The following is a 24225-nucleotide window of genomic DNA, read 5'->3' on the forward strand; positions in this document are numbered from 1 at the left end:
TCAGGCCACATCTTCTAGGAGTTGGGATGGGATCCAGAAATTTTGCTGAACCACCCCGAGTAAGGGAGGGAACCGAAAGACCCCCTTGTGGGGTACGGTCTTCACCAAAGCTCCCACACTGGGGGATCTGTGCCCATCAATCCCAGGTGCTCTGTCTCCATCTCTCTCCTCCAAACTAGGAACCCAAGCGACCTAGAAATTCTCACTTTGTTCCTTGGGCAAGTCTTTTCACGTCTCTGGGCCTCAGTTTCCTCAACTGTAAAATGAAAGGGTTGGACTTGACGGGCCTTCTGAGGTCCCTTCCAGCTCTACTCCTAACACTATGATCAATCTCCGTGGCTCAGTCCTGGAGGGGAAATCACATACAGATGGAGAGCCTGGACTCCGGATTCCCAGCTCAACTCTCACCCTCTTTTCCTCTTCCCATTCTCCAGCTCAACATTCCCATAAATCTAGCCCACCCCCGCCTCCAATTTTATCCTTGCAGATTCTCAAGTAAGCAAATGCTTCTCTCACCAGATGTTACAAGGTGGAAGGGGAAGGATAAGAGGAAAAGAGGGAGGAAGAGGACACAGCTGTTAGCGCACACACGCACATGCACACACAAACACCTCTTCAACAAACTTCCCGTCCTCTAGAAAGGCTTTCTAGCCCGTACCAGATCCCCACGGGAGGAAGGGGAGACAGAGGTAGGAGTGGTTAGAGGGACATCGAAGAAGGAGGGGAGGTGGAAAGACAGAGGCTACCAGATTCCGGAGAGGAAGGAGTTAACGTTCCCGGGATTGGCTCTTTTGTCACAGAGTCGGAGAGGGAAGAAGGGAGGGCTCCGAGTGCCTTAGGGCTCCAGGTCCTTCCTAGTCCCCTCAGGGCAGACGGAGAGTTTGGCTGGACAACCCTTCTGCCCGCTGTGGCACCCTAGATCACAGACGCGCGCGCGCACGCTCACACTCCTCCTCCTTCACTTTTCCTCTCCTTTCTTATCTTTCACACTTCTCTCACCAGCATACACATACACACACACACACACACACACACACACACACACACACACACACGCACTCTCATACACTCTTCCACTCTCGCTCTCTCACCCACCTGCCCTCCTGCACCCTCCTTCTGAGGCACGCTCATTCCCTGGCACACTAGCACTGTCTTCCCCTTCAGCTCACTCTCGACCCTTCGAATTCCTCTTGTCTCTCTCCCAGACCGAGGGGACACCCGGGGCCCAGGCGTCTCCCTGTTCCCCTCCCCGGAGTTGGACAGTATGCCTCATTGAGAGGGAAGAGGTTGCGTGGGGAGGAGAGGAGAGGGGAGGTGGTTGGACGCTCTCTCTCTCTGCCCTGTTTTCTCCAGCTGAGGCAATGCGCTCCCCGAAGTGCCCCTCGGGCGCCCTCCTCCCTTTCCTCGTCCAGTTCGTCCTCCGGGGGTGCCAGGCAAAGAACCTGACAGTGGCCGTAGTTCTGCCAGTGACCAACACCACGTACCCATGGTCGTGGTCGCGCGTGGGGCCGGCCGTGGAGATGGCATTGAAGAGGATGAACGAACGGTCGGACCTGCTGCCGGGTTGGACCGCGGTGCACCGGCTGGGCAGCAGCGAGGACCCCCAAGGGCTGTGCTCCGACAGCTGGGCACCCTTGGTTGCGGTGGACCTCAAAGTGGAATACAACCCGGCTGTGTTTCTGGGGCCAGGCTGCGTGTACTCCGCGGCGCCTGTGGGCCGCTTTACCGCACACTGGAAGGTGCCGATGCTGACCGCCGGGGCGTCCGCTCTGGGCTTCGGCTCCAAGGATGAGTACGCCCTGACCACCCGCACCGGCCCGAGCCACGTCAAGATCGGGGACTTCGTGGCCACGCTGCACCAGGAGCTGGGCTGGGAGCACCGCACACTCTTGCTCTACAACGACCGTCCCCCAGTCGGGGACGACCGGCCCTGCTTCTTTGCCATCGAAGGGCTGTACGTTCGGCTCCGGACCCGACTCAACATCACCGTGGACTACCTGCAGTTTGCCGAGGGTGACCAGGAGCTCTATAGCGCACTTCTGCGGGACGTGCAACAAAAGGGCAGAAGTAAGGGGGTTTTCTGAGACACCGTGGGAGGAGCCCCCTTGGGAAGGGGAGGCCAGCTTTGACCCCTGCATCACCACCCCTACACCCTCAGGATCCCTCAAGCTCCCGACACATAAGGGCCTCCATCTCACAACCAGAGTTTGCAGCCGCTGGCCCTTTCTCCCTTCTTCCCTGTTCGACCTCCTTACTCCTCTTTCTTACATTGCTTTTTCTGTTCTGCTCCTGTTTCTCCATATCTTTCTCTCCCCTTCCTCTTTTCCTTTTTCTCACCTGCTTTCCTCCCATTTTCAACTCCTCATTCCTCCCCAGCTTTCCTATTTCCCCATCTTTCCTCTTATCGTTCTGTGTGGATTATGTCTTCTATCCTCTTTTCTACTCCTTTCTTCCTCGAGTTTGTCCATCTCTCCCCCACTCCCTCTATTCCCCATTTTCCTTTTCTCCCTTCTTTCCACCCAGTCTTCTGACCACCTCTCTTCCAATAGTCCCTGGACCCTCTGTCTTTCCTGGTTATCTCCCTTTTTCCCCTCAGGTTCAATTTCCTCTCTCCTTTTTCAATTTCCACTTTCTCCTTCCCACCTTTTCTATTGTTAATTTAGTAGTGGGGAGGCCAAAGAGTCCCTGTTGTCTTCATCTCAACTTCTTTCTGTCCTCCTTTCCCTGCCATAGCCCAAGCTGAACCTGGAGATACTGCTTACCTGGGGGAGGGGGGGAAGACTCTAAAATACAGGATTCTCTTTCCTGACTCTTATTACTTCCATCTCTTCCCTCCTTCAGCCCCGAACTTCTCTATGAAATTCCTATCCCCTGCTCATCTGACTCCTTCTTGTTCTCTGCCACAGTCATCTATATCTGCAGTTCTCCAAACACATTCAGAGATCTGATGCTCCTTGCCCAGGAAGCAGGGATGACCGGGGGAGACTATATTTTCTTTTACCTTGATGTCTTCGGGAAGAGCCTGCAAGATGGGCATAGCCCTATCTCTGGAAGGCCATGGCAACAAGGGGATAGGTATGATGCCATTGCCCGAAAGGCCTTCCAGGTGGGTATCCCAAAGTCCTGGTTAGAACCTATCTCTCATTGTATGATGCTATGCTGGAGGTTTATCCTTCCTTTTGTTTCCTTGGTCCTTGACACACTCCCAGAATGGGGATGAGGCTGGGGGCAGGTTATCAGGGAGTTAGAGGATGGATGATAGAGGAGATGGGTTGGTGGCTGCAGTTAGGGCTTGAGAGCCAAATGGATGACAAATTAGAGGAATGAGGTAAGTCTGGAGCTCAGAGGTGTCTCAGGGTAAGCAAGAATTTAGACAACTCTCTGTCAATTCCTTTGCTTCTGAACTTAGGACTTTAGAATGACCAAACAGAAACAGAGAAACCCAAGGGCGTGATCACGCTATCCCTGCAAATGAGAGCCCTGTAGTCTAGCACTTTCAGCTGTACCCCTTATAACTCCTTCTTTCCTCTCCTCCCGCCCCATGGCCAGGCTGCTAAAATCATCACGTATAAGGAGCCTGATAATCCTGAGTACCTGGAATTTCTGCAACAGCTCAAAGATTTAGCCCAGAAGAAATTTAACTTCACAGTGGAGGATGGGCTGGTAAGGAAGCCCCACTCTGGCTCCCAAGATAGTGTCCAGCATCACACACCCCTGCCCTAGTGTTACCAACTCATACACAGCATATCGACTGCCCTTCCCATTACAACCCTCCTAACCCACATGAGCTCCATGCTGCCATTCTAATGCTTTTTGCTTTGTCCTTTTCTGTATTTTTGCTCTACTCACTGTGCTCCATAGAATGTAAGTAGGCTGTTTGAAAGTAGAGACTTTCTTTTTTTCTCTTTGTATCCCAACTGTCCAGTGCCTTTCCCATATCATGTGCTTAATATTTGAACTGTATTGTAGCCTGTTTCCCCCTATACACACTGTGCCCTCCCTCCACATTCCTTCCCACCCGCCGTGTTGCTTGCCCTGGTCTTTTACTGTAACGGCCACCATATCTCTTTTCCCTATTCTTCCTGGTACTCCTGATCTCTCCATTACCTATCTAGGCATCTCCTCCTCTATTGCCCAGGTAGTGTTTCCTGCCTGTTCCTGATCCCTGTAGATCTCTACTTTCTGTTACCACCCTCCTACATTCTCATCCAATGTCCTCCCCTAGCCATCTGAGATAAGATGCCCCCTCACCACCATCCCTCCCCAACAGGTGAACACCATTGCAGCGTCTTTCTATGATGGGCTTCTGATCTATGCCCAAGCAGTGACCGAGATACTGGCCAGTGGTGGTTCAGCCACTGATGGAGAAGCTGTCACAAGAAGGATGTGGAATCGAAGCTTCTATGGTCAGAGCCTTGGGAGTTGGGGTGTGTGTGTGTGTGTGTGTGTGTGTGTGTGTGTGTGTGTAAAACAGATGGACACCATGATGTGAAGTAAAAGAAAGACATTTGAGGGGATTCAGGAGCTCCTAGAAGCTTTAGCTTGGACAGGACCTTGAGAAGTTATCTCAATCAGGGCGTAGCCTCCATATTCTTTAATTATCTGCCACAAGGAAGAAGAACCCACCCTCCATTTAAAGCCCTTTTCCCCATCTCTTAGATGAGGACTCTATAGCTTTCATCAGGTCTCCATCCCACTGTATCCTACATTTCCATAGGAAACTCATATAGATAGATAGATATAGATAGACATATATATGTATGTATATGTATATGTATATGACTTTATATAGATATGATCCTATATATAATTATATATATGTATACATGTATGAGACTTCTGTTGTACTGCTGTTACTTCAATAATTTTTGTTCAGAGCACAGCGATACTTTTCTGTGCCTGTTTAGTATGTGAGGATGGTGGAAGATTTGGGAAGGAATACAGAGTCAAAGGAGTCGGAAGTAGAAATAGCACTAGTTCGGAGCCCAAGAGACTTGCGTTCGAGTCTTGGCTTTATTGTACAACTCTGGAGAAGTCATTAAATCTCACTTTCCTCACCTATAAAATAAGATAATGATCTTTATGCTACCTGTCTCATAAGGTTACTGAGAAGAAAGCATTTTATATACCCATAAAGTACTAAAGACATGTGAATGGATGTGAATTATAAGTAGAAGTGCCTGGACCTTCCCCACCTCTCAAGACATACATCCCTTCCCTCATGCTTCACTCTATCCCTGCCTGTCCCAGGTGTTACAGGATACCTAAAAATCGATAGCAATGGGGACCGGGAGAATGACTTCTCTCTCTGGGACATGGAGCCTTCCACTGGTATTTTTAGGGTAAGTTTGTGGAGATGAAGGAGAATACCATCAACCCTGCCTGACAACACTTGCCCTAATTCACATCCCAAAGTAGTGTCGGGCTATCTGTCACTCAATAGTAGCTGCCTTAAACATTATCTAATTTGCTTTTATAATTAAGGGGGGGAAAGTCATTGATATCTTTTGTTTTGCATCATCCTTGTTTCCAAATACATCCCCTCTCCTCCCCTTTCCCATTAAGTCATTCCTTGTAATAATAAATAAAAAAGAAAAAAAAGAGTAGCTGAACAAAACCCATAGTCCTCTGCAAGGAAGGGAGGGCAGTGCGCTCTTATCACATTTTCAAGGTTTTGCTGCGTTGTTATAATGATGCAACATTCAGCTTCCTGTTATTTCCATTTACATTGTTGTCATTATGTATATTGTTCTGATTCTACTTCCACAATTATATCAGTTCACATGAGTCTTCCCACACTTCTCTAATTCCCTCATTTGCATCATTTCTTAAAGTGCAATAATACTCCATGTGCATACCACAATTTGTTCAGCTATTCTCCAGTCAATGGGCAGCTAGCTATATTTTGTCTAATACTTTGCCACCACAAAAAGTGCCGCTATGAATATTTTGGTTTATATGGGACCTCTGTATTCCTATATCTATTTTGTTGGGTCATGTACCGTTCTCTGTGACCTGATTTAGAGTTTTCTTGATGAAGATACTAGAGTGGTTTGCCATTTCCTTCTCCAGTTCATTTTACAGATGAGGAAACTGAGGCAAGCAGGATTAAGTGACTTGTCCAGGGTCATACAGCCAGTAAGTTATCTGAGGCTGGATCTGAACTCAGATCTTCCTGACTGCATGCCTGGTGCTGTATCCACTGTACCACCTAGCTGCCATCTATATTTATAGCTACATCTATAGCTACAGTTATCTCTCTTTCTCTCTATCTCTATCTCTATCTCTATCTCTATATATCAGACACTGATATAAAGACAGAAACATAGCAATCATAGTATATGGTATCAAAGTACATAGCAATAGTAACAAAGGGGTCAAAGGATGTGAACATTTTATTGACCTTCTTAACATAATTCCAAATTGTTTTTCAGAATGGTCGGTGATTTCAGCTTTACCAACAGTATGAGCTAATTTTCATTTAAATTTGTTTGACAATCTCTTTGGCCCTAGTCAGGAGTCTTAAGTTCCAGTCCTGACTGTGCTACTTACCTACTAGCTGTGTGACCGGGTACTTGAACCTTTCCAAGCCTCAGTTTCCAAATCCCTAAAATGGGATAAGAATATTTACATTAATTACCTCACAGCGTTGTTTGTAAGAAAATCCTCTGTAAATCTTAAAGCACATAGAAATGTGAATTTTTTGATTAATGTAACATCAACAGCCAAAGGTGTTTAAAGTACCCAAGGATTTTAAGAAATATTTTCTTTGTATCTTTCCCCATTTAATCAAGCAAATAATTAATTGATTGTCCCAGGATTCAAGGTCAAAGAAGGCAAAACATGGGCGGGCAGAAGTTTGGTGTGGAGTGACGAAGTGACAACTTTCCCATGTTCAGACCTGACCCATCATTTTTCTTTCCATACCTTCTCTCTTCCCCTATCCCCACCCCAGGTCGTGCTTAACTACAATGGGACAACCCAAGAGATGGTTTCTGTCCATGGACGTGAACTGTACTGGCCCCTAGGGCATCCGCCTCCGGATGTGCCGCCATGTGGCTTTGATGGCAGGGATTCTGCGTGCAGCCAAGGTAATTCCTTCCTACTCCTCAGGTTCTCAATTCTGGAGTCCACCTGCCTATGCTCCCTCTGGGATCTGGGAGAGAGATGACCTCTTTCACCCCTCTTCCCTAACTTTATTTATTTATTTGGGGGGGGTGAGGCTATCAGGGTTAAGTGACTTGCCCAGGGTCACACAGATAGTAAGCTGTCAGTGTCTGAGGTCACATTTGAACTCAGGTCCTCCTGACTCCAAGGCCAAAACTCTATTCACTGCGCCACCTAACTGCCCCTCCATTTCCCTAACTTTTAGGAAGTCCTTCCTATTCACATAAACTGGAAGTCATCAGCTCCCACAAGTTCAATGATCATCTCCATGTATAGGACTCCCTAATTTAAGTATCCAGTCCTAAACTTTCTTCTGAACTCCACTCCTATATCTGTGATCTGCTGGACTTTACTGAGGTAGTGGACTAAAGTGGAAAAAGCATTAAACTTGGAGTAATGAGACCCTGAGTTCAAATCCTGCCTACTACCTGTGTGACCTAAGGCAAGCCATTTAATCTTTGTCTCAAATTCCAGTAAAGTGAAGGAATGTGTTGGACTGGATGACCTCTAAATCCCTTCCCCTCTAGATCTCTGGTCCAATGGTTTCCACACTGGTTATCTTATAGTCATCTCAAAACTCCAGTTGCCCCAAACAGAATTCATTATAGTTTCCCCCAAACTCATTCTTCTTCCAAAATTCCCTATTATTTCTGGTAAGGACATCATTATAGCCTTCTAACTGGTCTCTACCTCTAGTCTCTTTGCAGTCCGACCCATCCTCCACTCAGCTACCAAAGTGATTTTTCTAAAATAGGTTTGACCACGTCACCCTTCTGCTCACTGAGCTCCCACGGCTCCTATTAACCCTGGATTCAACTATCAACTCCTCTGTTTGGCATTTAAAACTCTTCATAACCTGACCCCTTCCTACCTTCCTAGTGGCCTTCTCTTTACTCCCTACCATGCACTCTACCATCCATGCAATCTACAATCCAATGACCATGATACTCCATCTCTCACCTCCATAACTTTGCACTGCTGTTCTTCATGACCAGAATGCTCCGGCTCCTTCATCTCCAGCTAGATTTCTCTAGCCTCCTTCAAGACTCAGCTCCAATCCCATCTGCTTCAGGAGGCCTTTACTGGACTCCTCCACCTGTTGTGCCTTCCCAGCTGAGATTGCTTTCCGTCTCTTCTGAACATATCTTGTGTGCACTTTATTTACACGTTCTCTTCCCCACTAGAATGTGAGCTCTTTGAGGGTAGGGACTGTTTTCTATTTTCTTTGTATTCCCAGTGTTTGGTGCAGTAGCTGGCATCAGAAGCACTCAATCAATGGCTTTTGCCTGCTGGCCTGCCTATTCATCAGTCACCCAACTATGCAACCTTGGAGTCATCCTTGACTTTCTCCCTCATCCCTGTATCCACTAAGTCATCAAGTCTTGTCAACGCCAGCTCTGTGATATTTCCCATTTCTATCCCCTGTCTTTCATCACATGGATTCCACTCTAGCTCAAACCAATTGGTCTCCTTACTTCCAGGCTCTCCCCTTTCTCGTTTATATTCCACACAGCTGCCTAACTGATAGTCCTAAAACACAGACCACACCATATTATTCCCATAACTAAAAAAACCATTGTTGTTATTGGTCATTTGTTATTGTTGTTTCGGACTCTTTGTGACCCAATTTGGGGTTTTGTTGGTAAAAATACTGGAGTAATTTTCCATTTCCTTCTCCAGATCATTTTTTTTTTAAAACAGATGAGGAACTGAGACAGATAGGGTTAAGTGACTTGCCCAGGGTCATACAACTAGTAAGTGTCTGAGGCCAGATTGGAACTCAGGAAGATGAGTCTTCCTGATTCCAAGCCCTATTCACTGTGCCACTTAGCTGCCCTGTACATAGTTTAAAACCGCCAGTAACTCCCTGTTACCTCTAGGACAAAATCCTTAGCCTGGCATTCAAAGCCCTTCACTTTCCAGTTCCCATCCACATAACTCTAGTGTTATTTTATATTGCTCCCTTTCAAGCTTTCTCCATTACCATCGAACTGCCCTGCTAGCTCTTCCCCATACACAACATTCCGTGGGAGATGGTATGGCATTGACTTTGAAGTCAGAGATCCTGGGTTCAAATCCTGCCTCAGACACATACTGCTTATGGACTGTAGCAAGACACTTAGCTCCCCCAGACCTCCGTTTCCCCATCTGTAAATAAGATGGTTGAACTAGATAGTCTCTAAGGGTCCTTTTCCTTGCATGTCCTCCTTACTTCTACCTTTTAGAATCCCTAAGCTTCCATCAAAATATGGCTTAGATGCTACCTCCTCCATGAAACCTTTCCTGGTCCTTCTTCTCCCCATTCCCGTGATAGTTCTCTCTCCTTGAGGTTACCTTATATATGTGTTGTATTTACTTTCTCATATACTCCAGTAGAATATCATCTGCTTGCCCAGCAAGGACCATTTTCATTTTAGTTTCACTTTCCTAGTGCTTTTCACGTTGCGCATAGTAGGTACTTCATACATTTGTGATTGAACTGTCATCTAAGCTGAGCATCAGCTCTTTCTGGATCTCTATGGTAGCCTCCCTCTCTACTCTGGAAGTCCTGGCCCTGGTGGGAAGCCTCCTGCTCTTCAGCATCCTCATCGTGTCCTTCTTCATATACAGGTGAGCAGAGTGGAGCCCTAATGCTGGTAGAATGTGCAGTACAGCCGAGTCAGGGTATCAGGAGAGGATAGGAAAGGGCTTGAGGGAACTGACAGTGTCTGTGGGAGAGAGAGAGGGTTAAGAGGGGGTATCTTGGCTGCAGGGCCCACACAGAGAGTGAGGATCAGGATGTAATTTGCCCAAGAGCCAGCTCACTTCATGTTCAAGTACAGAAACCATGACATTTAAAAAGTTCAAGAGAGTAATTCCTGGGTAATTAGTCATTTTATTAATAATGCTAGTAAGTTATTAATGAAATAGGTCAGTGGCACTCTCAAATGACACAGACCCCTCGTGGCTATGGGCTCATAGTTTATATGCCCTTGGAAGAGGAGGTGTTCCTGATGATGGAAATCCACCATGATTGATTAATAATTGATGAGAAAATGAACATCATAATAAGATGTGGGCTTATCCTGATGCAGGGTTTAGGGGTTCAGGGACCCCTCGAGGACCAAAGTACAGGACAGGGTCATCTGGAATGAATTCATAGACTCAAGCAGTCTTCCAGTCAGGTGGCAAAAAGTTTATTGTAATGCTAATATGGTGGGCAGAGCTCCTTAGGGAACTTGCAGCCTAACAGGAATGATGCTAAAGCTTATATAGGAACAGTAGCAGATTGTGTAGTAGATATGCTAATTAGGTAAGAACATACCACCTTGGTCTGGAAACAGGGGAGGGAGATTTCTAAGGGGTGTATTTTTGGTCTATTATGTCTGTAACAAGAGAGTTGATGTCTCTAACTTGACCTCTGTATTGTACACGATAACTATAGGAATCAGTACATGATAATTTTGTTGATACAAGATAGTACAAGGGAAATTCTACAGAGGTCAGCTTGTTCTTGTAACAGGCAGAGAGAGTTTGCATCACTGGGCCCACTCGTAAGTTATTGCCAGAGATGGGGTCTTTGAACTGGGGAGAAAATTGTCAGGAATGGTGTTTCGAAGCTAGGGAGAAATATGGTCTTGGAATTGGGGTCTGAGTACAAGCACCCCATCAATCCTATCACCCAAGTCCTGATCAAAGAGATTTCTTAATTTCCACATCCCCCGTCTGGCAAAAGGGAGAATCTACATTTTGCCAGACCTGTATGAGTAAACACAAAGAGTAGCAATCTCTTCAGCCTAAACTTAGAATTTCTTTTACTGTCTTTGATTAGATCTTTAGCCTGAGTAAGTCTTTGAGAAAGATTTCCCACACTGGTTGATTTCTGGGTGAGAAAGTAGAAAAGGGGAGAAGCCTTCGTCCTGATTCAATAATTACTTATTAATACAAGAGAGAAATAATCATTTCTCTCACCCGGTTCTCCCATTGGGGCTCAGCATGACCCTGTAGGAGAGTGGGGAGGTAAAGAAGGAAAAATGAGGAGGAGGAAAAGGGTTTAGGACTCTGGGAAAAGGAGCATAGAAAAAAAGGGAAGGAGAGTGGGAAGGAGGCTAGAGAAATTGGGGGAGGGATTCTTAACCTTTTTTGTGTCCTAGACCCCTTCAGTGGCCTGATGGAGCCCATAAAACCCTTCTCAGAATAATACTTTTAAATGCATACAATAAAATACATAGGATTACAAAGGAAAATAATTACATTGAAATATAATTATCAAAATCTTTAAAAATTCACCGACCCCCTGAAATCAGTTCTCTATGGGCTTAAGAACCCTTGGTGTAGTAGAAAGATCACTGATAGAGAGACCAGGAGACATTAGTTCAGATTCCAGCTCTGACTTTTATTAACTGTGTGACTGCAGGAAAGTCACTGTATTTTGAAGAACCTCAGTTTCCTCATCCACAAAATATGGATATTAACACCTCCTATACCCACCTTACAACGCTGTTGGGAGGAAGCTATTTTTAAGATCTTATAGGTCTCTGGAAATATAAAATATCATTATTCAATGCTTCAATTCAAAGAAACAGTAGAGGCAAGATATAATACCCTAATCAAGAGCATAGCATCCCCCCAGTCTGAGTGTGTGGTTCAGTGTGGGCCTCTCTTTACCCCCAGGAAGCTACGACTGGAAAAGGAGCTGGCTTCAGAACTGTGGAGGGTTCGATGGGAAGATGTGCAGGCCAGCAGCCTTGAGAGGACCCTCCGAAGTGCAGGAAGCCGGCTAACTCTGAGTGCGGTAAGTAAGGGGGGCTGCTCACCCTACAGAAGAGCGGTGGCTCTGGGGACCTCAATGCAGGATTCTGAGGACAGGGGAAGAAGGCTACAGCCCAGAGGAGGGTGGGAGCTTCAGCAGGGCAAAGGTTGACTCTGAGGCCTTTAACTAGTCATTTGGTTTGGTCTGGTTTTGTTGAGGCAATTAGGGTTAATGACTTGCCCAGGGTCACACAGCTAGTAAGTGTCACGGGTCTGAGGCCAGATTTGAAGTCAGGTCCTTCAAGGTCCGTATTCTATCCATTGCACCAACTAGAGATATTTGGAAAGGGGCTGGGGGGCAAATTTTAGAGGAATTTCAGTGTGTAGAAAAGGACTCTGGGGCCGATAGTAAGACAATCTGTGTTTGAATGGGATCTCCGCTGTTTATTATTGGTGTGAGGTAACTCACCTCTCTAAAAATCAGTTTTCTCATTTTAAAAATGAAGGGTAGCCAGGCATGATAGCACATGCTTATATTCTCTGCTACTGGTTAGGATAAAGCTAGTGAATCATTTGAGCTTAGACGTTCTGAACTAATAATATAACATAACAACATAACGTAACGTAACGTAATGTAACATGACATAACATAGCATAGTATAATATATCCAGTAACGTGATATAATAATAGCATTTATATAGAGCCTACTACGTGCCAGGCACTGTGCTAAGCACTTTACAAATATTATCTCCTTTCATCCTCACAACAACCTGGGAGGTAGGTTCTATTGTTATCCCCATTTTATAGTCAAACAAACTGAGGCAGACAAAAAGTGGCTTGCCCAGGGGTCACACAGCTAAGAAGTGTCTGAGGCCAGATTTGAACTCAGGTCTTCCTGATTCCAGGCCCATTCACTGGCCGCCTAGCTGCCTTGAGGCAGTAGAGCTTCAATAGGACTCAAGCTGCCTGGGTATCCACACTAAGTCTCTCATCAACATGGTAAACTCCCAGGAGAGGGGGGCCAACAGACTTCCCTTGGAGGGACAGATCAGCCCAGGCCAGAAAGAGAACAGGTCAAAGCTTCTGTGCCCATGACTGGTGGAATCAGGCTTGTGAGGACCTGATGCATTTCCAGCCTGGATGAGGTGGGAAAATCCAATCTAATAAAAAAAAAAAAGGGTTGGGGGAAGATTGAAATGCCTGCCAACCTCACAGGGTTGTTTTGAATATCAAATGACGCTTCACCTACATCAACCCATAACTGAACAGGAATCCTCCCATCCTGGCTTCCTTCAAGTCTCAGTTAAAATCCTACTTTCTACAGGAAGCCTTTCCCAATTCCTCTTACTTCTAAGTGCATTTCCTCAGTTGATTGTTTCCTCTGTATTCTGTCCATAGCTACTTTGTACATATTTCTTTGCTTGTTTTCTCCCCCATTAGATTATAAGCTCCTTGAGGGCAAGGACTGTCTTTTGCCTTTCTTTGTATCCCCAGCACTTAGCACTGGGCCTGACAGATAGTAGAAGCTTAATAAATTGACTGCCCATTCAGTTTCCAATTGAAAAATCTCAGGTGAAGCAACATGACTGATACAGATATATGTTTTACGTGATTGCACATATATAACCTATATCAAATTGCTTACTGTCTTAGGGAGAGAGAGGGGAGGGAGGGAGAAAATTTGGGACTCAAAATTTTATATAAAAATGAATGTTAAGAAAAAATAAACTCTTAAAATAAAATGTATTAAGTATTTTGAAAGAAGAAAATCTCAGATGAAGGGGGGCTCAATCCTTCCCAAGGCTGTTCATTTCCTTTTGGACAGCTCCAATCATTAGGAAGTTTTTGTTTTTGTTTGGTTTTTTTGTTTCTGACCTCAAGCTAAGACCTATCCTCTCATGGCTCTTAGTTCTGCCCTCTTGGACCTTCTTCCATGGGATAGACCTTCAGATAATCAATCAGTCAATCATAAGCTTTTATTAAGTTCCTATTACGTGACAGACTATGTTAAGTGCTGGAAATATAAAGACAGAAGTGAAACAATCCCCACTCCCAAGGAGCTTAGCAAGAAGACAGTTTTTGTGGACCCCCAAATCTTTAATTCTCCAAGCTAAACATCCCAGTTCCATCGCCTGGTCCTCATGGGTCGTGGCTTCTGTTTCTCTCTCCAATCTGATCGCCCTTCTCCAGATGTGCTCCAGTCCATCAATGTCCTGCGACAAAGTTGGCACCCAGGATTGATCACCATAGTCTAGCTGTGGTCTGATGTCAAAGGCAGACTATAGTGGGACTATCACTTTCCTTGTTCTCGACTCTCTACCTCTCAATACAGCCTGCATCCAACTTTTGGGGCTGCTGTGTCGTACCCGGTTTTGAGACCTGGCTGGTTTAATATCTAACTTGCTGAGTGACCTTTGACAAGTCATTCAACATCTCTGAGCCTATTTACGCACTTATAAAATGGAGTTAATGATAGTCAGTTGCCCTGCCTGCCTCAAAGAGTCATTGATAGTGGGAGGAATGAAACAGGAGTATCCTGCTTTCTTTTCACCACTTTTTTCAATGTTTTTTTCCTTGGGCCCAGAGGGGGAGAAATTCAGTGAGAAAATAAAACCACATTAGAGTCCTCCTAGACCGGAGGAGGATCTAATGAGATAATGGATGGGAAGACACTACCTACATAAGCATAAAGGCATTGGGAGAAGTGGGCCAGGGCAGGAATAGATAGGACTGGGATGATAATGACTAGGACTCGAGGGATTGGGAGGACGAGGATGGGAACCTGGAGAGGGAGTTTGCCCTGTGCAGGTTTAGAACTGATCACTCTTGACATACATACACATTCCCACAGAGAGGATCTAACTACGGCTCCCTGCTGACCACTGAAGGCCAGCTCCAGATTTATGCCAAGACAGCCTATTACAAGGTAGAGGGCCTGGGATCTCTGGTTCCTAGGGACTAGAGTGGAGGAAGATTGGGGTTCTTTGGCTGGGGCATTGGATAGGGGAATCAGTTGGGACTGGCAGGAAGGAGGATGGGGGACCTGTAACCTATCTCATACTAAATTTCCTTTTCTTTGTCCAGGGCAATCTTGTGGCTATAAAACATGTGAACCGGAAGCGCATTGACCTGACCCGAAAAGTCCTATTTGAGTTAAAACATGTAATATGGGGTGGGAGAGCTAGTTATTAGGAAGGAAATCCTAGGGAGGATATGGGAGAGGTGCCTAGTGGAAGGGGTTGGGTTTGGCACTGTAGGGCTTTCTGGGAAACGGAGATCCAGAGGAGATCATTGCAAAAGAGATAGGAGAGTCACCTATTAAGTGGGAGATTGGCAAAGACTGAGAAGTATAGAGGGACAATGGAGTTTGCAGGGACTAGATGGAAGGGAAGCTGGCTTGGGGGGAAGAGAGACTCCAGTAGCATTTTTGCTGTTACTTACCTCAAGATGCGAGATGTACAGAATGAACACCTAACAAGATTTGTGGGTGCCTGTACTGACCCTCCCAATATCTGTATCCTCACTGAATATTGTCCACGAGGGAGCCTTCAGGTGAGAGGGCACAGGGAAAGGAGGGGATGTGGAAAGGATGAATGGTGGAGATGGATGAAAACCCAACGTCCAAGGAGGACAGAGTCAGAATGGGGGATTCTGCATGGGATGGGGGATGATGAGGAGACGGAGCCATGATGGGAGGCAGGGTTGGGGAATGACGTGGGCAAATAGGCTGACTTTCTCAAGCTTCTCTGGATGCTCACCCTACAGGACATCTTGGAGAATGAGAGTATTACCTTGGACTGGATGTTCCGATACTCACTCACACATGACATTGTTAAGGTGTGTTCCCATGCTTCATTTAAAGAGGAGGAGGTATGAAGGAGGATGAGAGTGGGGACAGTAGGGTTGCTCTCAGCTGTGACACAATGGGAAAGAACATTGCATCTGAAGTCAAGAGAAGACCAGGACTTAAATTTTTTTTTTTGGCAACTGGGGTTAAGTGACTTGCCCAGGGTCATACAGCCAGTAAGTGTCAAGTGTTTGGTCTGAGGCCGATTGAACTCAGGTACTTCTGACTTCAGGGCCGGTGCTCTATCTACTGCGCCACCACCTAGCTGCCCCCCAGGATTTAAATTTCTGTTCTACTAATGGGCAAAGTACATCCCACTCTAGAAATCAAGTCCTTCCTCAGTAAAAGGAGAAGTTGGATTAGATAACCTCTCAGGTCCTTCTCAAATGTAAGATTGTATGACCCTATATTTTGGGATCCAATTCAATTCCATAAACACTGAAAAAGGGCAAAAGGAATTAGACTCTGGGAATACACAGAGAGCTCACCTCCTTGCCTCTGCCCACCCAGGGAATGCTGTTTCTGCACAATGGTGCCATTTGCTCCCATGGGAACCTCAAGTCATCTAACTGCGTGGTAGATGGGCGCTTCGTGCTCAAGATCACAGACTATGGGCTGGAGAGCTTCCGGGTGCCAGAGCCAGAGCACAGCTATACTCTCTATGCCAGTGAGACCTTGCCCTTAACTACTTGACTCTAGCCTTAAGAATATGAGTGCCCTCTAAGTCAAGGAGATTGACCACTGACCTCTGATGACCTTGTCTAAGTAATACCCTCTCTGAACCTCAGTTTCCTCATTTGTAAAATGTAGAGTTGGACTAGATTATCTGTAATGTCTTTTGACCTCAGGTGTGAGTACAGCCACAGATTGGGTGCTAGTGAGTTAAACTGTTGACCCATGATGACCCCAGTCTTCTTTGTTTATGAATGTCAAAACTCCAACTCCTATAACCTAACTCCAATGTCTCCCCCTTCATTCCTAAGCTGTGGAGGGCCTCTGTAAACGCCCTCTGTGACCTTTGACTTCTGACCCCCAGAGAAGCTGTGGACAGCTCCTGAGCTACTTCGAATGGCAGTCCCTCCTGCCCAGGGTACCCAGGCAGGTGACATTTACAGTTTCGGGATCATCCTTCAGGAGATAGCTCTTCGGAGGGGGGTGTTCCATGTGGAGGGAATGGACCTCAGTCCCAAAGGTGAAAAGACCACCTTTTTGCTATATCTTCCAATCCCCACACTAAGCCCTGGCACTGACCTTAGCCCTAAGGGAGATATTCCTTCCCCTGAAAGATAAAAAAAAAAAAGGAAAGAAAGAAAGAAAAGTTGTCCAAATCTCCTTTCTCTGATTTCCCCTAGTACCCAATGTCCCATTATCAGCTTCCTTCATCCCTTTATCTCTCCTCCTACATGCAGAACCTGACGCACCTTCAACTTAGCTCCTAACCCCTCAGCATCTTTTCCTTGGGCTACCTACTCCAACCCCTTGGCCCCAGGCCCCTGAATATGCCATCCTCCCTTACACATGATACCACCCACTCAGCACTAAGCCCCCAGAAAGTCCTAGCTCATGTCCACCAGCCCACAAGATCATTCCCTGGCTGAAAGATGCTCCTTCCCTGCTCCAATCATCTATGCAGAAATCATTGAGCGAGTAGTCCGAGGGGAACAGCCCCCATTCCGGCCATCGCTGGCCCTTCATTGCCACCTGGAGGAGCTGGGGCAGCTGATGCAGAAGTGCTGGGCTGAAGACCCCCAGGAGCGGCCACCCTTCCAACAGATCCGTCTCATGCTTCGGAAGTTTAACAGGTCTTCGCTTTCCCAAATACATACTCTGTCCCCACCCCTTAGCCCATCACCTCTTTCCAATTCTGCCTCTCATCCATTTCTCCTAATCCTATTCTTTCCATTATCCTGTTTCACCCTCCTCCTTATTCATTTTATTTCCATCCTTCTTTTCCTCCATCCTCCATTCTTCCACCTGTTCATCCTCCCTCCCCCTCTTTCTCATTCTCTTCTCCATCCCTTTCCCTTTTTCCTCCCTAGCCCTCCCCTCCCTTCCCACTTTTCCTCCATGCCCTTCCCTCCTTCTCCTCCAACTCCCATTTACTCATCCTTACCTACGTCGTAGTGCTGTTGTGAAGAAAACACCTTATAAAATTGAGAAGCGTATTAAAATGTCGCTTTATTATTATCTCCTCTTCCTTTTCTCCTCATTCCTTAAAGAGCTACATAAACATCAGTTATTATTGTCCCTCCTGTTCCATCTCCTACTCTCTCCTCTATCCCTTCCATCCTCCCTCTTCCTTCATCCCCTCCCATTCATTCTGTCCATTCCTCCTCTCTCTCTCCTCACATTCCCTTCCACTCCCTCTTACTCTATCCCTCCTCCTCTTGAATTATTACTCCTCTTCCACCTACCTCTAGCTTAGGTATGTTATGAAGCTCAAATCAGATAATGGATATAAAGCACTCTGCAAACCTCAAGGCATTATATAAATTCCAGTTATGATAACAATAATTATTATTATCATCATTATTATTATTGTTAGCCTGTAATCATCAGGCCTCCAGTCTGACAATAGCTTCATTTCCCAAGCCTTCTACTGCACCCCTGCTGAGCTCAAGCAATGCTTATAGACCACTACAGAGGTATGCTGATAAATGTTTAATAACCAGGCTGCAAAATAAACAAACACACCCACCTATGCACATACTTTGAAATTTAATTTGCATTAACACTTTTTCAGGCCTAGACAATCAACAAAGCAATGAATCAAGCCAATTTGTAACTATTGTCAATTTCTGAGGTATAAATGCCAACGCTGAAAATTTCACAGTTTGAGTCAGAGCTAGCTCCAGTACACTCCAGTATTACCTTTTCTACTCCTTTCTACTCTTTTCCTTTTTAAATTGATGCCTTTTGTCTTTACATCACAGTTATTTTTCACCACCACCCTTTAGATTGAACCCTCCCTTCTGACAATGGAAAATAATTTAGCAAAATATATGATACCAAGACTTTTGCTGACACTATATCCAATACTCTGCCCTAGTCATCCCCTACTTCTCTGTTGTGAAGGAGGAGGTATATTTTATTATCCCTCCTTCAGACCTTCGTTATTTTTTTCCTCATTATTCAGAGTTCAGCTTCCTTTTTGTGATCTTTTCATTTATTTTGGTGTCATCATCGCTTATATTGTCTCTGACATCTGCCCATTTTGCTGTGTATCAGTTGATATAAATCTGCCCACGTTTCTCTGAATTCTTCACATTCCACGTGTCTTGCTACAAAAGAACATTCAATTCCTATGCCATAGTTTTTTCAGCCATTACCTACTTTGTTTCCAGATCCTTGCTATCACAGAGTGCTGCTATCAACTTAGTTTATTTTGGGCTTTTGTGTCTGTCCTTGGAGCATATGCCCCAGTGGTGTGATTGCTGGGTCAAAGGGTATGAATGGTTTCTGCCCTTCTTTTGCATAAATCCAAATTGAAGTCCCAAATGACTAGACCACTTCACAACTCTATCAATAATGCATCATTATGCCTGTTTTCCCATGGCCCCTCTAATGTGAATTTCTCATCTTTTATCATACCTTTGCCAATTTGTAGCACATTTGATGAAAACTCAGAATTATTTTAATTCACACTTTTCTTACTGTTACTCCTTTGGAGCATGTTTTCATGTGGTTACAGCCCTCCTTTTCTTCTTCTCCCTCTCCCTTCATCCTTCCCCTCCCTCCACTCCTCCTCTTTCACTCCCCTTCAACTCCTCCCCTCCTTCCTCATAGCTCTCTTCCTCCATAATCCTTCACCTACCACCCACTGCCATCTCAATCTATCCTATAGGCTGCTCTATCTCAGACCCTAGCCCAGATTCCAGGTGTGGTAGTGGGCTGACATTAAAGACTTCTGGGTGTTTTCTCCAACACTGATGGGGTTCTTGGTAAGTGGTGGGAAGAGGCTGGACTCCAGTTTCTTACACCACACACACACAACTTCCTCTGCCCTTCAACCTTAAGCCCTCCTCTCTCCCTCACTCCAACTCCCTTCCCTGTCCGGTACCCAGGGAGAACAGCAGCAACATCCTGGACAACTTGCTTTCAAGAATGGAGCAGTATGCCAACAATCTGGAGGAGCTGGTGGAGGAACGAACACAGGCCTACCTGGACGAGAAGCGGAAGGCTGAGGCCCTGCTCTACCAGATTCTGCCCCAGTGAGTGCTTGCCTTGGGATTTCCAGTGTCCTCTCAAATTCTACCCCTATAGGACTTTCTTTCTTTCTTTCTTTCTTTCTTTCTTTCTTTTTTTTTGCTAGGCAATGGGGTTAAGTGACTTGCGGAGGGTCACACAGCTAGTAAGTATTAAGTGTCTGAGGCCAGATTTGAACTGAAGTCCTCCTGACTCCAGAGCTGGTGCTCTATCCATTGAGCTGCCCCTATAGGACCTCTTTCTTTACTCCCTTTCTTGGCCTAATAGCTGTGGGTTGCCTACTGTAGGATCCCCAGTACTTAGCACAGTGCTTAGAGATCATCTATGTAAATTAAAGCATTCTGTATACATGCTGGCTCTCATCATCACCACCATTATTTTTTTTTTTTGAGGCAATTGGGGTTAAGTGTCTTGCCCGGGGTCACACAGCTAGTAAAGTGTTATGTGTCTGAGGCCAGATTTGAACTCAAGTCATCCTGACTTCAGGGCCAGTGCTCTATCCACAGTGCTACCCACCTACCCCATACCACCATCATTACTGATAAATAGCCAGCTTAATAATGATGGCATTTATATGGTGTTTTAAGGTTTTCAAAATGTTATCTCACTTATAAATGCTTGTAATTCATTCATCCATTTGTTCCCCCAATGGACTGATTACCTTCAGGCTCCCCAATACCTATTTAAGAATCCTCTCCATTTTCCAGGAATCTCTCTTCTTCCCTACCTTGACTCTCTCTTGACAATCTGGCCTCCCTTCTCATTCCTGTCATCAATGCCACTCCCCAGGATCTCTTTCACATCCCTAAGGCACCACATGGCTCCCTATCTACTCAATTTTGCTCAATAAGCTTATTACAGGCACTGCATGTACCCATCCTGCCTCCTGCCCTCACCCACTGAACTTCTCTCCCTCTCTCCTGCTCCCTCAGCTCAGTGGCAGAGCAGCTGAAGCGAGGGGAGACCGTCCAGGCCGAGGCCTTTGACAGCGTCACCATCTACTTCAGTGACATTGTCGGCTTCACGGCTCTGTCTGCAGAAAGTACGCCCATGCAGGTGAGTAGGATCCCAGGGGCCAGACTGGTAGAAGGATCCAACAGCCCAGGAGTGTCCACGGAGGTAAAACCCACTGAGGCTTGGTCTACCCCAGCTTAGGGAGAAGAGCTTTCCCCCAGGGCCTTTTCCCTATTTCTCCACCACCCTGTCCCCAGACTTTCTTTCTCTATCAATATTTCCCACAGCAAAAATTCCCTTTCTTGATACTTGACTTCCTTTTCTAGGTGGTGGCTCTCCTTAATGACTTGTACACCTGCTTTGATGCTGTGATTGACAACTTTGATGTGTACAAGGTGACTGGACTGGAGATGGGGGGAGGAGGGATGGAGAAGAAGAAGAAACAGTGACACAGAGTCCAAGAGACAGAGAGAGAGAGAGAGAGAGAGAGAGAGAGAGAGAGAGAGAGAGAGAAAGAGAGAGAGACAGAGACAGACAGAGAGAGAGAAAGAGAGAGAGAGAGAGAGACAGAGAGACAGAGAGAGAGAGAGAGAGAGAGAGAGAGAGAGAGAGAGAGAGAGAGAGAGAGAGAGGAAAAGAAAGGAAAGAAGACAGAAATAGGGTAACTCAGAGAGTGATACAGAAACAGATACAGGAGATGGAAATAGGATAAACATGACAGACACATAGATTGACTGCGTCAGAGTGGGGCTGGAGGTGGCCCAGAATGAACAGTTTGGGAAGCACTGGGGAAGTCAGAGCCACAATTAGGACCAGGTCATCGGAAGTTTGCCCAAGGGTGGAAAATTTCAAGGGTACCCATATATCATCCTAGGGCACATTTCCTTCTGCTTCGAGCCCATGACACAAAAATTGCCAACTATGGCTGCAGGTGAGGGCCCCCTTCTACTTGTCCTTCCCCGATTTTCTGGTGGCAGGTGGAGACCATTGGAGACGCATACATGGTGGTATCTGGACTCCCAGTGAGAAATGGGCGCCTCCATGCCCCAGAAGTTGCCCGGATGGCTCTGGCACTACTGGATGCCGTTCACTCCTTCCGCATCCGCCATCGACCCCAGGAGCAACTCCGCCTGCGCATTGGCATCCACACAGGTAAAAGTGTCTCTGCCTCTGAGATGCACGGACCCTCTTCCCCATACCTCTAGCTATTGTCTCTCCTAGACTGGCCTTTCTGGGTCCTGCCTCTGCTCTTCTCTGAGGTAGGACAACCTTCTTTTCAGCCTCAGCCACCATCCCCATTACCATCTGCCACACTTACCCCATTCGTGTCCCTCATAACCAGGTCCAGTATGTGCTGGAGTAGTAGGGCTGAAGATGCCTCGTTACTGCCTCTTCGGCGACACCGTCAATACTGCCTCTCGAATGGAGTCCAACGGTGAAGGTAGGGTATCCCTGCTTTCTTGCCCCAGCTCCTGCTAGTCTCTTGGTCCACCTTGCTCTCCATCAAACTCCTCTCCCCAGCCTCAGGCCGTTCCCTACTTCGGGGCATTCTCCATACAAAGGCTGGGCAACACATAATAATAATTTTTTTAAAAACAGCAAAATTAGAATGAAGAGCTGGCTTGGCCACTAACTAGTTGGAAGAATCATTTCTCCTTGTTAGCCTCAGTTTCTTCATTTGTAAAAAATGAGCACTACAGTGGAAGGAGCAGGGGCCATGGGTTCAAATCTCAACTCTACCACTTACTCCCTGTTGGACCTGGTACGAATTGCTTAACTACTCTGGGCTCAGTTTCCCCATTTGTAAAATAAAAGGTTACATTAGATGACTTCTATGGGCCCTTCCAGGAAGGCTCTGTGATCTTATGGAGAAGACATGATTTGAACTGAGCTGTGAAGGCAGGGTAGAATTTGGAGACAGATCTTATCCCTGGATCTCTCCTGCCCCCAAGAATCCCAAGACCTCTTTCTTTAGTCCATTATGCCCAGCTGAGCTCCTCTCCTCCTTCCCCTTTGATCTACTTTCCTTTGCTTCTTCCTTCCCCAGCCTTGAAGATTCACATGTCTTCAGATACCAAGGCAGTCCTGGAGGAGTTTGGTGGCTTTGAACTAGAGCTTAGAGGGGATGTGGAAATGAAGGTACTAACTCCCCTGTCCCCCGACCTATTATCCTCTTTCCCTTTTCCTCGGGTGCCCTCCCTAGTACCTGCCCCACACCCAGTGACTGTACCTCCATCCCTTACCTAGTGTGGGGTTCTTAGAACAGTCATGACACAGCATTTGTGCTTATCGCCCTGTCAGTCCCCAGCTCTAATCTTCTTCTTTCCCTGCTCAGGGTAAAGGCAAAGTCCGCACATACTGGCTTCTGGGAGAACGGGGAAGCAGCACTCGGGGCTGATATGCCCTTCCTATTACCCCCAGTGTCCAGACTCAAGATCAACATCCCCCTGCTAGAGAGCCCCACTTTCATCATGGGATGCAGTGGGGGATTTGAACAGCTCAGATTTGGAGACCCCAATGGGGGTGATACCAAATTTCTGGAAGAGGACCAGAGTCTGGGGATAACATGAGGCTACAGGACTGGATCAGATAACCATGCCGGCACATACACATGCACACATGTATTCTCTACCCTGGCCCATGCCAACATCCTTGGATGAAAGACCTTGGATGCCTGAATCCTTCTCTCCTCCACACCATGTCTCCTCCCCCATACATTGTGGCTCTTTAGGGAGAGTGGAAGGGAGGGAGGGGTAGAGCCGCCCCAGTGAAAGCACAGACTCTGGACTACTGGAATCATTTGCAGGCTCAGCATGGTTGGAGTGGGTGCCAGGTTCACCCACCTACCATCAGATACAGAAGATTGAGCTGGAAAAAAGAAAGAAATAGAGTGGGAAGACTGGGGAGAGGGTGAGCTTTGAGGGGGAGGGGTCTCCACACCCAGCTTCTACTGTGAGATGACAGATCATTAAAGTCTTTATTCCTGAGGCAGCCTCTTTTCTTGGGCAGTGACACTCATATAGCATGTATGTTCATGTACATGCGTGTACATGTGTGTGGAGCGTGAGAGGAAGGAAGAGAATGTGTTCCTACCTTAGCATTGCAGATCCTATTGATTCACTGCAACTGGGATCATTTTTTTTCCCTTTTGCTAGGCAATGGGGTTAAGTGACTTTCCCAGGGTCACACATCTAGTAAGTGTCAAGTGTCTGAGGCTTGATTTGAACTCAGGTCCTCCTGACTCCAGAGCCAATGCTCTATCCACTGCACAACCTAGCTGCCCCCAGGGCCTATTTTCTTCCTGGGAGAATGAGTAGTT

General features: G+C 46.3%; 1 protein-coding gene across 2 annotated transcripts; it reads left to right on the top strand.

Annotated features, from left to right (window-relative positions):
- The first annotated feature begins 580 nt into the window (after window positions 1-580).
- Window positions 581-23893, top strand: NPR1 (natriuretic peptide receptor 1). 2 transcript variants are annotated; one of them, XM_020991732.2, is made up of 23 exons: window positions 581-689; window positions 1354-2067; window positions 2907-3106; window positions 3550-3663; window positions 4271-4406; window positions 5251-5342; window positions 6956-7091; window positions 9693-9777; window positions 11821-11941; window positions 14751-14825; window positions 14984-15061; window positions 15347-15451; window positions 15665-15736; window positions 16257-16413; window positions 16783-16938; window positions 17380-17548; window positions 19811-19957; window positions 20885-21008; window positions 21233-21301; window positions 21884-22058; window positions 22249-22347; window positions 22954-23045; window positions 23242-23893. In XM_020991732.2, the coding sequence occupies exons 1-23, from the start codon at window positions 596-598 to the stop codon at window positions 23302-23304; spliced, it is 3273 nt and encodes a 1090-aa protein (XP_020847391.1). In that variant the 5' UTR covers window positions 581-595; the 3' UTR covers window positions 23305-23893. The 2 variants fall into 2 exon arrangements, with proteins under 2 accessions (XP_020847391.1, XP_078012243.1); XM_078156117.1 differs by lacking the exon at window positions 14751-14825.
- The last annotated feature ends 332 nt before the right edge of the window (window positions 23894-24225 follow it).

Source organism: Phascolarctos cinereus, unplaced genomic scaffold (genome assembly GCF_003287225.1).
Source record: "Phascolarctos cinereus isolate Bilbo 61053 unplaced genomic scaffold, phaCin_HiC Scaffold_5;HRSCAF=322, whole genome shotgun sequence".
Lineage (NCBI taxonomy): Eukaryota > Metazoa > Chordata > Mammalia > Diprotodontia > Phascolarctidae > Phascolarctos > Phascolarctos cinereus.

Bases quoted from the DNA above. Each gene is read 5' to 3' on its own strand.
- NPR1 (XM_020991732.2), top strand. From the start codon at position 596: ATGCACACACAAACACCTCTTCAACAAACTTCCCGTCCTCTAGAAAGG. The intron at 16,414-16,782 runs GTGAGACCTTGC...TCTGACCCCCAG, and splicing joins CAGCTATACTCTCTATGCCA to AGAAGCTGTGGACAGCTCCT. The intron at 23,046-23,241 runs GTACTAACTCCC...TTCCCTGCTCAG, and splicing joins GAGGGGATGTGGAAATGAAG to GGTAAAGGCAAAGTCCGCAC.